Below are 15,186 nucleotides of genomic sequence, written 5' to 3'. Positions count from 1 at the left end.
CCCTCTCTGGTGTATGAGGACGCTGAGGGGTAAACAAACCTTGGGTCCACATCGCTCTGTGCATCTGACTGCGTGCACTGATGGCAGAGGGTTTGTTTGCGAGAGCTCTGGGTTGTCGAGGCACTCGGCAGTTAATCAAACTGTCATTCTGGGTCGGGATATGGGGCGAGGACATGTGTAGAGTCAAACTACACTACACAAGGCGAGCAACAAGCTCCCCTCCTGACCTCTCTCCTTCCCTGCTATCTGTTAAGTCTAGTTTCTGCCCCCGTCATTACCTCCCTTCCCTCTGTTTACCCTCAACTTTTACAGTACAAAGCCCACCTGCCTGTTTGCTAGGACAAAAACACATCACAATCCCACTCCTTCTGCCAATTCTCCATTGTGTGTCTTAACATTTTATAAGCAGACACCTTTGTTCACCACACTGCCTCCCGCTTTCTTCCCCTCTCGTCTGTGATCTCTCGTATTCTCTCAGCGTCTCTTGGCTGATGTCGTCTCTTCGCCGTCTCCCGCTGGGAATGTTTGCCGCCAAAAGCATCCACAAGGGAGCAGGCACAGAGGGAGGGAGGGAGGGAGGTGGCGAGAGGACAGAGCAAAGGAAGAGAAGCGGGGCGGAGGCATGGGGGAGCAGCAGCAGCGGTGAGGGTGTTGTAGCTGCGGGGGCTGACAGAGGAGCAGGTGGTGATTTACAGAAACAATCGAGGATGATTGTGTACATGATCTGCTGTAAGGGACAAGTGTCACAGAGGCCACTTTTCCGACAGCCCTGCAATCTGCTGGGCTATAAGGTTGAATTAAATACTGCAAGATGTACGAGATGAGAGTCGGTGGAAGTATAGCTCAGGAGCTCACTGCAAGGATATGAACACAGAGAGCTTCAGGCAGCGACACTGAGACAAAGCTGAATATTGTGTGACGGCACTCTGAGCATAAAAAGTGTTAAGAGCCACATAGTGTCAGCGCTGTTAATATAAGTCCCTGGTTTTCAATTTGACTGCTCAGAACACAACATAGGCAAAGTGTGCGAATGCGTAGAACATGCTAAACTGCTTTTTAATGATCAAATAGTACAATAAAGCTCACATGTTAAGAATTGATCATTTCTATTGGCAATGTCTCTGTTTCAGGATCAGTGCTGCAAACCGTTGTAAAACAACCAAACCTGTGAAGCTGCTACGTCAAGGGACACTCCACCAATTTTACACATGAAGTTCAGTTTACTTGTCACAAGGAGTACTACGCAGCCTTGTTGCAATATGGGAAATGCAGTAACCAGCGTTTTTGAAGTTTGACCCATAATACGGACAAAAAGTCAGAATGTCTCAGCCGCTACTTCTTCCATTTTGGCGGTTTTTGTTTGTAATTTGTCTAATGTGGGTCCTCCAACTTTATGGAAGTGCAACATTTCTGGAGCAGCCATTCCCGGCTACAAAATGAACCAGAAATCAACACTTTTTGGTTTGTTGCTATGATTGCTATGGCTATTATTATATTTCAATTGATTTAAGACTTTTGTTTTTATGATTCTAATTGTGATTCTTTTGTTTTTTTGTCACTAATGTGTGATATATAACTAAACTACCCGTTCTCACTCCCAATGTGTAAAGCTTGGCCAGTTACCCTTGGTGTCTGATACCGATACGTACAACATCAGCACAAACGTATAAGACGTGGGTGAGTCTAAAAATACTGAAATTAGTGTGTCTTTAAAAGGCCATGTTGACCCATTTTACAATGATTGTCCATTAGAGAAGCTATAGTGCGTTGTAGGCACAGTGTGAAGCCTTTGAGCTGTTTTAAAACTAGCGTGTAAAGCACTGCCTTGGGAAACATTGTGCTGCATTGAAACCCCTTAAAGAATAAACTATAGTAATATTACTGTAATGAGCGCAAACCAGCTTCAGATCAGATGCTTAAACACCGTGAATAGCTTGCATGTGGTAACAATCCATTGGAGGCCAAGCTCGGTGAACTAAACATCAGGGTGCTCTGGACAGGAAGGTCCCAAAAGCCTCTTTCTTTTTAATGCGCTAAAGTGGCAGCACCGCCATGTATGACGCATTCATCTGAAAATAGATTCAGGCGCCTTACTGTATAAGTATTGTGGCTGAACAGAGCAGATTTATACATGCAGCCCAGGGGCCAGTGCGAGTATCCCTGCCTGCACAGGATGACGCAGCTAATTCACCCCGGCAGCATCATGACAGCTGGGCTGAGGAGAGTTTGGGGAAAGGGGAAACGGTTCTGATGAATGACTTTCAGAGTACGGCCGCCAGCTATAGCAAACAGTCTCCCAGTCCCCCACAGGCCTGATGCCTCCCATTTGCCGCTCAGGGAGCAATGAATGAATGGCCCTTTGTGAAATAAATGGTCCCTTTCTGTCTGACAATTACAAATGAATCCTTCTTGTAAAAAAAGTAAATCCATCCATTTGTTATATTAGTTGTGGAGGTGAGTTTGCTGTGCCGGCGCTCGAGATCGTGCGGTTGCCATATGAACACACAGCAGTGGTGATGTAAAGGAATGCAGAAGTGTGGCAGCGGCCAAGGCTATTTAGGAGGGGTCCAAGAATGCCTGCAATTACGCATTCAAGCTTTATCCTTCAAATAAACAGAAAAATAAAAACCTATCAAGAGATAGTAATATTCACAATAACATTTGTATGTAAATATGATTATTTACTGTCTTTGCAAGAGCGAGATGAGTAGGTTGATATCAATCTCATATGTGAGTTAAAGGTATAACATTCATTATATATAAAAGCAGACAGATAAACTACTCGTCATCAGAAACAAAATAAATTCCTTTAAACTCACAAAAATTACCATTTTTTAATTTCTGTTTGTGTATGGATGAAACAAATGAGATACAATGTGTGTGGCACAAGTGAGGCACTTTAGAGGTGCTCGTCGGCGTATTTGTGAACTTGGCCATGCCAACTGCTTCCTCCTGCGTTTAGGCGTCATGCTAAGCTAAGCTAAATGCAAACTGGCTCCAGCTCTGTGCTTCATGCACGACCATGACAATGATATTATACAGATTATTTTAGATCTATAACAATATTTGACAGTAAACAAGAAATTGATATAATAATGTATAAAACTCAATATGAATATATATAAATTCCTTAAATTTGGTTATTAAATTATTGTGATCAAGACATACTGAGAAGAATAGGCCTGTCTGTTCTGTATGGTGGAGCAACAATGAGACTGTGACACTGTTCTTAAATGTCATACTTTCTTATTATCCAACAGCTGACATTTACCAATTTATCTGCCATATTCTAAGACAAGTTGATATATCAGACCGACGGATTATGAGCCGGGCTCTAATTCATAATTATCTTCTCATCTCACTTATGACAAACAAGCAAATTGACATAATTCCTAAAACTATCTGCTCTTCAAATCCAAAAGAGTGAAGAACTCTGGGGCGGCTTTTCAAATATCAGGGGTAACGGATTTGCCATTTACACATTCAGCCGGACGGACAAACAAACACAAACACCCCTGAAACAAAGTATGCATGCTTTCAAACCAACAACCCAAAGGGCAACATCATGAACAAAGTTTCCTTTCTGTATATATATAAATATATATATATATATAATATATATACCGGACTGAAAGAAGATATATTTATTTATTTTAAATAAACGCCTCCCCTCCCGGAGAGACAAGTTGTACCATAAAAGTCTTACCCTTCAAAATATCATATCGAGTTTGACTTTGATTTTTAATTCAAGTAATTTCAAGAACTTCTCAACCAGATGAAATAATGTCAAATCTTATCAATTTCAGTCCCCAGTTTAAGAACTAAATATTGGGACGGACAGAAAACACTGAAACAAAACACTTCTTCGATTTCTTCCCTGCAATTTACGTATTTCCAAATTCAGTTCGTTCTCCTTGTCCAGAAACTTTTGTTTTGCGCCAAATACACTGGGAGCTTGTTAAACATGCTGGCAAGAGGTGAGTGTGTGCAAGTGCGTATTGTGTGTTACTCCTCACGTCAAGGGGATGTCAGAGATGCTGTGAAAGCGGGACTAACGAAGTCGGTCGATGGTAGTTCGACCGGCTGACCACTGACACGCACGCAGACACTCGTGTGCGCACACAGACGGACACGCAGGAGAGTGTCTGCCATAAAGGATGAAACAGACAGTCCGAAGCCAACTGCACGGTGAGTTGCGTTTCATTTCGGTGCGCATGCATAATAGGCCCTCTGGAGATGCATTGGCTTCCATAGTTTATGTATATGTTGTGTATGGGTGTGCTTTGCACTTTGGGTGTGTAAGGTGTGAGTAGCCGAAACAGTCGCTAATTGCCGCCATGATTTATGTGCTTTTTGTCTCCCTAATAACTCCCAGTTTGAAGCTGCCTGAACACTGTTGTCCTGATATAAACCTGTGAACAGAGAGGCGGGGGTCTGAATGAAGAGAGCACATCTCCGCGGTGATGTCTGTAATTCTTCCAGCGTATGCTACTTAGGCAAACGTTATTGCTGTTAAGATTTGCATCAGCTCTGCAGGTTGCGGCGCTTGAAAAATATAATCAGCCCCTCCTGTAGTGTTGCCCAAAGGCACCAGCACTGGACCCGTTGAGATTGACTCTGAGATGAAACAACAGCCGCTCAATCAACAGACCTTCCACCAACATTAGCACAGGGCAGACCTGTTTGAGGAGACCATTTATATCTCAGGCAGTTTGACACTGCTCTTACCACGAGCGTCTCAACGTGACAGAGCAGATATGTGTTCAGAGTCTCAAATAACAACGCTTTGAAGACGACAATGTTCGCCCCGCTGGTTAAAGGGATGAAACCTGTGATGTTTTAGGGTTCGACACGGAGCCGCCCGCTCTTCAACCGCAATTTAGAAACTGCATTTAAAGCATATAGGTTCAGATTTTTATTTATCTATTTGGATAGAATACTCACATGATGTGCATACGTTGAAAGAGTTACTGGTTGCTATAATCATTCCTGCTGTCCACGCCAGGTGGACAGACTCCGGTTCTGAAAAGTGAAGCCAAATGCTGACGAGAACTTGAACTTGCATTCTCTCTGCTGGCCATCAGCAGGGCCAGACTCTGGCTGCAAAAAGAAGTTTGATTGTATGGAAGTCGATGAGAAAATAACCCTACTTCTCGCTTGATTTATTAAGTCATTAGTAAATAGGGTTTGCTTTAGGGCGTGGCTACCTTGTGATTGACAGGTTGCTACCCTACCAGAGCTGTATATCTACGTCCAGTCCGAATATGGTCAAATTCAAGTCTTCTTTCCATACAAAAAAATGCATTCTTAAGCAGTCTGAGTTTGCCAAATCAACTGAGTATCTAAAGAAGTTAGTCTGTTTAGTAAAACCAACATTTCCGAGGACAGTGTTTCTCAACGCTGACGCTATATCGACATGCGACCCTCTTCATTTGGCTATCTCAGACTGCTGAAGTGAATGTCAGAAAGCACTTTCATCCGGATCAAGGACTGTGTATTTTGTCCCCCGTGTCTTACAGGAGATCTCAAAACGTGGAATTAAGAAAGAAACTCTGAGCAATCCTATAATCAAAATCTATATATCATCATAAAATCAAATGACAACATGTAATATGAAAGATGTTGCTCATAGTGCTCAAATTATTATCCAACTATGCAGCTTCACTGACATCATTGTTTTGATTTACTGATATGACCCCACTAGGGTTGAAATGTTGCTCCATGCTGGATGCATAGGGAGTTATCACTCATTGTCAAGGTGGAACTAAGTCACCGTTGTTTGTCTGTAAGTGTGTTTCGGAGTTCTTCTCTGAAGAACTGGTGGCTTAAAATCGATTTGTGCAGCTTTAACTTTGGCATGGGTCCACGTAATCACTCAACAAATTTTCATTAAAGGGAAGTTGCACCGTTACAGAGCAAGAGTCAACTACTGAAAGGCGTGTTAGAATAATAATTCATAGAGATGTTAATGCACACTCTATTAGGAAAAAAAGACTGATACTCTATCTCTATCTTTTCGGGTCTCATTCTCTTGCAAACACACATAAAGACACACACACACACACACACACACACACACACACACACACACACACACACACACACACACACACACACACACACACATAAACCCAAACGCACACATATCTAGGGAGAGGCAAGCGTCCTGCAGAGTGCACACTCACTTGCCAAGGGAATCCTGCTGACCAGGACGGATGCAGTCATCTGTGAAACTGCGGAGAGGAGAGGCAGCGAACACAAGTTGAGCCGCTAACACGTACTAGCCTTTAGCCATCCTCCGGTACCCCCGGAGGATGGCTAAAAAATGTCTGTCTGCACATTCGTGCTTGCAAGAGCGCACTAAGCCAGAGTCCATGTGCTCTTAAACTGGAAATCCATTCTGTCGTTTGGAGCCAAACGTTTTATTTCAGCTCCGATATTAAGTATAGGGGAACCATCCTGTAGGAAGCCATTAGGGTCATCTCATCAGCCTAATTAGCTGCTAGTAAGTGGCCATTGGCCCTGTATAGGACACTTGCCATATGTCTTATTCATACGTAATTACTCCAACAAGACCGCAGTATCCCTCATTTTCACATCATTAGGGGTCATTTATCTTCGTCGCCGAGTAAAGTGAAAGTTTCATCCTTTAATTTATGCCACTTTAATAATTGATTGCCGTTTGTGTTGTGAAGGGTTGGCCGATATTAAGGAGAGGTAAGGATGTATCCGTATGATGTAAATGACCCTGGCTTTATATCGGATTGGACTCATTTTAACAGGGAGTGAGTGCTGCCGCACCTCTTGTCACCAACCTCCGCACATGATTGATGAGAGATTTAATTAAAATGGCTGCATTTGAAAACACTGGTCCATCACTTGGATGGAGAGAGACAGGGCGAGCTGACAGATCTCAGTGTCTCTCCGGACTGAAGTCGTCCGTGTACAGAAAAGGTGGAGAGAGAGAGAGAGAGAGAGAGAGGGAGAGAGATGGAGAGAGAGAGAGAGAGAGGGAGAGAGAGAGGGAGCGAGAGAGAGAGATGGAGAGCGATAGAGGGAGAGATAGAGGGAGAGAGAGATAGAGGGAGAGGGAGAGATGGAGAGAGAGAGATGGAGAGAGAGATAGAGGGAGAGATGGAGAGAAAAGAGACACAGAGAATGAGCGAGGGATGCGTTGCTGCCAAGGCCGTCCACAGTGAACAATGCTGAGCTTCGTGTTTGATTAGTAATATTCTTTTTTGTAATCCCCACAACACACAAATAGAGTTTAATCCCCCAGGAAAACAGTTCTTTCAAAAAATAAAAAATAAAATATGCGACCACTGGCAGCAGCAGCTCTGCTTCTACGTGAAGCTTTAACTGAGGAGGGGCCGTTGCAGCTCAGAGGGTCTGATGTTGTACTGTAGTGGGAATCAAAGGGCTTCCTTTAGAGGCGATTTTTATGTAAACAGAAAGAAAAAAAATAACAGCATGCAGCATCTCCATGCCAAGAACTACATGAAAGCCGCTTTAGGTCCTTAAATAATTGTAAAACACTGCCCCCTTGTGATCACTGTTTGATATGAGTTCATGCCAGCAAAAGTGGAATTATACATGCTGGCAAGCAAAATGAATCGCTGGAAAGCCTTGAAAACAAAGCAGAAAGAAGAGTATCAGGGGTACCAATTCCACTAATTAGATCATCAGGTTGTTTTACATGGAGATGAAGAGAAGAGAAGCATTTCTCTTATGCATTAGATATAATACTATCTAACTTAAGGGAATGCAAAATCTATATATATATATATATATATATATATATATATTTAAGCTCTGCGCTTATGATGTTATGATGAAATGTAACTGTGATGGAATAGCTATATGAAAGAGAGCACCTCTGAACCTCTGATATGAAAAAATCTGAATAATGGGCAAAGAAGATGAGAGAAAGTCACAGATATCTGAATGTCCGTGTTAAATATTTAATGGCCCTGTGCTGTCACCACTGGGGGGGGGGGGGGGGCATTGCAGCAGTGCACCCTTTTTCAACCTGACCACCTAACAACCGAGCCTCATTCATGCTCACTCAAACTCGTCTCCCTCCACCTAAAATTTGAAATCCATTATGTTGGTTGGGTTCGCTCACACAGGGTCAGGAAGCTGGAAGAGACACAATTAAAGTGGCACATCAGGCAGCACAGACGCGTGTGATCCCACGATGCGTCCGCATTGTTGTGCTAGAGTCGCCTGATGGATCCGAACCTGGAACCAGCTAATGAGTCGGCACAAATCAAACACAGATCAAAGAAAAATAACATAAATCACAAAATGACTACATATTACAAACGGGGACACAAAAATCAATTTCCATTTAAAGAAGTGACAGTTTAATTAAGCTAGTTGCACAAGGTGCAGAGTGACTGCTGCGCACTCAGAGATTGGCGGTGCCACATCCAGTCTCCAGTGCTCTTTGTTGGTGGAACACACATTATGATCTACATGCGCTCCTTTTTCTTTTCCGAGGGATAATTTACTAACATCTAATTTATCACGGCATATGCTCAAAGGTAATTACATTACACTCTCCCTGATACAATCTCTTCCCAATGGCTGCTTAAAAGAAGTGCTGAACCAGAACGAGGATTTACAGCTCGGAGCCAGATGGCGAGGCCAGCGCTGGCATTTGATTTTCTTTTTCTCTGACAATGTTCCCCTGGCAGAATGGTCTTGCCTATCTGTCTTTCTGTTAGAGCCCGAGCCCACGTTACACTCAGACTGATGCTCTTGAGGTGAAAGGAGAAGGGCGTAACCGGAGACACCGGCTGATTCTGTTGACAATGCTGAGGTTAGCGGAAAGGCAAGCTGTAGCCAACGGGGCTGTCTGTGGGGCAGGAAGCCGGGATTTGGATCCCTGCTCCGAGGGGGGTGGGGGGGCTCAGATTCTGCTATGGGACAGAATTTGCTGCAACCTGAACCGTCGCTCTGCAGGGCCTTCACTTCACTATTGACCCCGGCCCGGAGCCAGACCTCATCATAGTGTGCGCGCAAACACAGACAGACAGACAGACAGACTTTCTCGTGACCCAAACAGCAGACAGAGACGGTCGAGACAGAGAGAGAGAGATGGAATGGACAGAAAGCCCCAGAGACTGAGAGAGACAGAAAGCAATCAATCGGCTCACCTCCCTCTCCCCGCCCATCCCAATACTCCATCAATGGAGTCCGAGGGGCCTTTAGTGGCTCTTTAGCAGATATAATAATAAAGCAGGAGTCCATTGTTGACCGCTTTAGGACCAGTGCTGCTGCCAATTGCCACATTACGAGAAATAAATACACTTTATTGATTTGCTGTTCAGAAGAAAAGTATGACAGAAATGAATAATGGGTGCTGTTAAGTGAGTTTGTCTGCTCTGTAGAATAGAAGTGCCTTTAACTTGCATTCTCTCTAATGGCCACCAGGGGGCGACTCCTCTGTTTGCATAAATAAGTCTAATTGTAAAGAAGTTTCTTAGAAAATGACCCGATTTCTCACTTGATTTATTACCTCAGCAAACATTGTAAACACGAGTTTATGGTCTCAATCGGTAGTTTCAAGTCTTCTTCAGTACAGCATGATGTTCATTTAGTAAATGATGGTCCATTTAGAGTAAAATAGACCATAAAGCAGGGTATGATTTAGGGCGGGGCTACCCTGTGATTGAGTCACTACCACGGAGTTGTCCAAGATTGGTGACAGCCAAAATGCCGAACTCGAGGCTTCACAACTGTAGTCCATAAACCAATGGGTGACGTCGGTGACTACGTCCATCTCCTATATATACTGTCTATGATGTAACTAAGACTTTCCTACATGCCAGGAGCATATCTAACTAGTTATCGATAATGCTACTCCCTCTTTTTGCCGAATCTTGTCTCATTTGTTTTCTCTTTAAAACTGTCAACTGCTTTTTTTTGCTGTACAGTTTTCCTCCAGTTTAGCTCACATGTCTTCAGTTTGTGACTTCCCAGAATGCCCTTTGACAATTCCCAGGGAATACGCTGACTCGTATTGCTTTTAAAAAGGGGCTTAGCTAATAAGCTAAGCTGGTTAACACTCTCCTGAACACTGAGATGTATCGACAACCACAAAATAAAACATACTGTGTGGTTGCATTACATCAGCCTACTGCAGAAAAGAACCACTGCAAACTAGATGGATTTTAAAGCCTTCAAAGATTCCCGTCATCTTTGATTTTGAAATGTAACACCACACATGATATATATTACGTTAACATCGCTGAAAATATCTCAGCGGGCTATTGCATTATCAAAATAAATCCTGTTATCTGCAAAGATAAAACTAAAAATGCACTATATATTACGAAACAACACAATGGGCCCAGAAAGACATCACAAATAGCAGTTTCTAAGCAGCGGGGAATTGCCTCAAAGGGGACGTTTTCCTTAAATGACTCCTTTAATAAAATCAGTTCTTTTTCAGAACAACACAGAACACATGTAAAATTAGCTCTGAAGCTGGGCAGCAAAACAGTGAGAAAGCATAATTTTATATTCGCTGCATGAGCTGAAGGAAAAATCAATGATTATATTAGTGGGAGGCTGCAATGCAGGAAGGTTCAACATCAGGTTAGACAAGTTCTTTAATTAGTCCCATTAAACCTGACAAAGAAATAATTACTTGTCGCTTGTGTTGGTCAGGTCTTTAACCTTAATGCAATAACAGCGACACCTAAAACAGCAGGCACGCACACACCATTTCAGCAATAGTGATATACAAAGACTCACATAATAAAAAGAACAGTGCTGAAATCTTCTTCAAAGACATAATCAGGTGCCAATGGATATTAAACGTATATCTAATAAGCTGCACCAGCGATGCATGAATGACATGTAAAAAACAGGGAACAACAAAGTTGCGCAACACATTCCATCAACACTCTCCTGTGATTATTCACGACGGACTGCTTGAAGATAATCGGGTTTAAAAGGACACCGTTATGCAAGAATCTGCCACAGCTTCCTCAAGGTGTGCAAAATGATTATGTGATCTAAAGAGCACTCCATCGCCATCTGATTCACAGTAAGACGTGATGACAGCAGGAAGGAGTTTTTGAACAGCAGCATGGCAGTCACGTCTGTCATTGAATGAAGCCTGGTCACTGACTCCCTCTCATGGTAATAAAACAGCAGACTGCACTGCAGTCACAGCGCCTTGTCTTTTAACAATCATATCAACAGAGGATGACGGCTGGCCCTATTTCACCTCAAGGACATTGGCCATATTCCCATTTTCTTTCATCTGTGATACTGATTGCCCGACCGGGGCATTTTTCAATTTCTGCTTGGGTAAGATCTGAATAAAAACATGTAGAGTAAGAGCTCTAGTCTGCTGTCAAAGCAACATTTTTTCTCTCTTTTAGGGGATACAATTAAATCCTGAAGCCTGCGTGGCACACTGCATGGCCTCACAGTGCTGCTAAATTGTCAGAAATTGTGTTCAATTTCCTTGAAGCCAAAAATACCACTGCTATTATCGAGACTCTATTTTCTGTCTTCAAAATGTTCTTTCCTACATCATATTCTTCACTGCAGCAATGATTCTATTTCACTGCAGGATCATTAATTTCATCCTGCTGGCACACACTGAACTGAGATAAAAAAAAAAAAAAAAAAATACTCATTTTAATTATTTTCTCTTGCACTTGAAGAGTTCACAGCTCTTCTTTACGTTTACTCAATTTCACCTGCATGTTTTTTCCAAATTCATGACTTTCATTTCACTTTCCCCAAACGGGATGCAGCCATGTACACAGCTTTCTACTCCAGAAGCTATACAGCCCCATAACGTCAGAGCTGCTTTCTGTGTTGACACTGTGACATTTTAAGACAGACCTTTTTGTTTATTGCCATGTCACTCTGCTTTGCTCTGCCTTCAATCTTCCCCGTGACAGTTGTAAGACTAAATGAGTTATAGTTTATGACAACATCTTATAAAAGTACATGACTCATGACACTTATTTTAACTCATAAAACATATCTCTTAAAAACAATGACTTGGGCTGCAACTGATTATTTTCATCACGATGTATCGGTTAATCCTATATTTCCAAGAGCCCAAGTTTGATATTCAGGTTCCTTTCTTTGTCCGACAAACAATCAACAAATATCAGATTTACTATGAAGACAAAAGAAAACCAGAAAATAATGACATTCAACCCACAAAGAGTGATTCTTTGGCATTTTGGTTTAAATATGACAAAATTATTGACAATTATCAAAAAACGTTGAGATTTACTTTCTCTGTCAATCATCTAATTAATACGTGACTTTTCCTTTAGGTGCTCGAAGCTACAATCACTTGTAACTACAACTTTCACTTATGCTATAACAATTTTTACGACTACTAAAACTGCATGCTAAAAATAATAGAACTGTAGCTCAACAAAGGCATCTTGTCATCTAGTTAGTCTAAATGGGAATAGCGTGTCATGTACAGGCTTTTACACAATGATGTAATTGCGGCTCATGTAACTTTAATGCATCCATTAGCAGTCGGCACATACCTGTGCGAAGGTCAAGGGAAATCAATAGACCAATAACTGGATATGGTCAACACTTCTTGGTAAATTCAGTGTAATTCAGTATTCCGCTTGTGTGCTGACCGATATGCACACTCAAAGGGAACATGGGGCAGCAGCTACAAAACCAAATACACCCCAAAAATCAGGGAAAGTGTGTCTAACGAGAGGCTGCCCTGAAATTTCCTGTCGGCAAAGCAGTTTAACTCAATAGCAGCTGTATGCCAAGTTTGCCACTTTAAGTAATGGGAACTGATTTTATTATGTCTGCTCTTTTATTTATTTACATTAGAGTTTCATTAAAGCAGACCCGCTGACTTACAGAAACATTTTCATTTACAGCAGAGACTTGGGATTGTGAGTCACTGAATTACCTCACAGCTGTAAATAAACTGTTTCTCCCATATTAGGGATTTTCTACAGAAGCCAGTCTCGTCAGTGAGGACTCCTATCCTTGCGTTACAGTTTAGTTTTTAGTATTTGATTTTATTGGACGTCCTCATTTAATCCCAATCAACCCAAAAAGAAGATTCTTCTTGATCCAGCAGCCTCAGCTATATATTCCTTGAGGCGACGTTCCAATTTTGGATCCCCATATGCAATATCACCAATCAATCAAAACCATCAAGTCTACCAGACGCTTGTAAATTACCTCCAGCTCAACTCGCACTGATGATTTCCAATTTATAGTCTGCTGGTTCCCAGACGGATCAAACATTTGAAAGTATTTTGCAGCGGGGTCCCGGTGTGACCTACCTCTCTGAAGTTCTCGGGGCCACAGTCACTGCCTCTGAAGTTACACTCCAGCAGCATGTCCTCCATACGGTGTCGAGTGCGGCTGTAGAACTCGTCCAGGCTGAAGCGAGAGCCCGGCTGGCGGTCCGGCTCCGGGGCGAGCGGGAACCCCGGTGCCATGCCTTCCTCGAAGCCCAGCAGAGGGCCCATGAAAATCAGGTCGCTGTAGCTCATCTGAGACTTCCGAACAAAGTTGAAGTTGCACATGGTGACAGCCGGAAAGGTCATGTTCTTGGCCACATTTTCATCCAGCATGGTGATGTAATCATATTGGTAGTAGTATATGATCCTATCAACCACCTGGAGCAAGAAAGCGGACAGGGCCAAGGTGAAGACCACCGCCCACAAACCCTGACGGAAGCCGAACTTCTTGCCCTCCACAAACACGTGGTTGGCGCCGTGGAGCGAGCAACCGCTGAAGAAAGTGGCTAGGTCGTCCACCTCGCCGAGGTTGTCCTCCTCCTCATTGTAATCGTCCACCTGGCTGTCCAGGTAGTCCTGCGAGTCCCCGTCACCGTAACTCTTCTTCACCCGCTTGTAGTGGTCGTCGAAACCGGCGTTGCCGTAACCTCTGCCGGGTTCATCGTCGGCAGAGAAGGAGATGGTGCACATGATCCGGACCGGCATGGTGGCAGGATCAATAAGTTATTAACGCTTATAAGATAATCAGTCCAAAATCCGTGAAGCAGTGAAATCTGGCAAATCTGCCTACTGACACAAAACCATCAGTTGAAATGATCCTGGCATCAAGCAATTAGACAACAAGAAACATCTACAGAGTATTAATTCTGTCCTTTAAAGGGTGGTCAAAATACTGACTCGATCAACCACACACTGCACCAAAACTCAAAACATCAGTCACTGCCATTCACGTCTACTTTGAGTTGAACTGAGATGCCTTGTCTGGGTTTGTCCTTGTGTCTCGGTGCAGATCCATCCCTTAGAGCAATTTTGAAAGGGAGGAGAAGAAGAAGTAGAAGAAGAAGAAGAAGAAAAGGAGGAGGAGGAGGAGGAGGAGGGGAAAGAAGGTGAGGCCGTGAGGAGTATAGGACACAGAATACTCCCACAGGGCCCAGCCACAGGTCACTGTGCCGGGGCAGAGTTTCACCATTTACAGGGAAAAAAAAGAAAAGAAAAGGAGGCTTGATGCAGTGGGAGAGAGAAAGAGACTATGTACGGTAGCGAAAGCACAAAATGGGCTGTTATTTCTGCTGATTTTATTGTTCCTGTGCCTGACCTCATTCCCCCCCCCCCCCCCCCCCCCCCCCCAAAAAAATGATCTCAGCACAGTTGTGTAATCAAATGCAAATAACACTTAGGTGTTATTGGAATGACTACAGATGAGCAATTGGAGAAGATGCACACACTGGAAATATACAACACAACCTCACATGCAATGGTTTCATTAGAAGATCTGCTCTTACGATGGACGTTAAAGCAAAAGAAGCAGCAACAAATAAGACATGTTGTTTTAGAAGATTCAGGGAGAGGAAGTAATAAGTTCATGTGCGATGCCTAATCAAAAAAATAAGCTATTACAGAGCAACCGCCAAGGAGAACAGTCAAGGAATCGAATTAAGACTTCCATTTGCTCATTGTTATTTTCAATCAATCGGTTCATTTTACCGACAGATATCCACATGGCTGAGAGCAGTTCTGTGGAAAGCAGATTAAATGCAAGCAAATATGTACAAGTAGTGTGTGTGGGAATCTGAACTGGATCCTTTCATTATTGAATATATGGAGTTAATTGCAGATTCCCAGAGGTGGTGTTGGTTGTTATATGAAAAGGAAATGTAAGAGACCGATCCCTCTGTATTGATCCACCTCCATT

General features: G+C 42.9%; 1 protein-coding gene across 2 annotated transcripts in view; it reads right to left on the bottom strand.

Moving 5' to 3' along the window:
• asic1b (acid-sensing (proton-gated) ion channel 1b) overlaps positions 1–15,186 on the bottom strand; it is a 143,166-nt gene that overhangs the window by 33,032 nt on the left and 94,948 nt on the right. The window contains exon 1 of one of the 2 annotated variants that reach the window (XM_076096846.1): positions 13,314–13,979. The exons of the other annotated variant lie outside the window; for it this stretch is intronic. Within the exon in view, the coding sequence (XP_075952961.1) occupies positions 13,314–13,979 (666 nt within the window). Of the gene's footprint in view, positions 1–13,313; positions 13,980–15,186 lie in introns of those variants that run through there. 2 annotated transcript variants of the gene reach the window in all.

Source organism: Anarhichas minor, unplaced genomic scaffold (assembly GCF_050575085.1).
Source record: "Anarhichas minor isolate MPS153535 unplaced genomic scaffold, ASM5057508v1 ptg000023l, whole genome shotgun sequence".
Lineage (NCBI taxonomy): Eukaryota > Metazoa > Chordata > Actinopteri > Perciformes > Anarhichadidae > Anarhichas > Anarhichas minor.
Note: the sequence above shows the minus strand (reverse complement) of the source record. Positions and strands in the feature narration are given on the sequence as shown.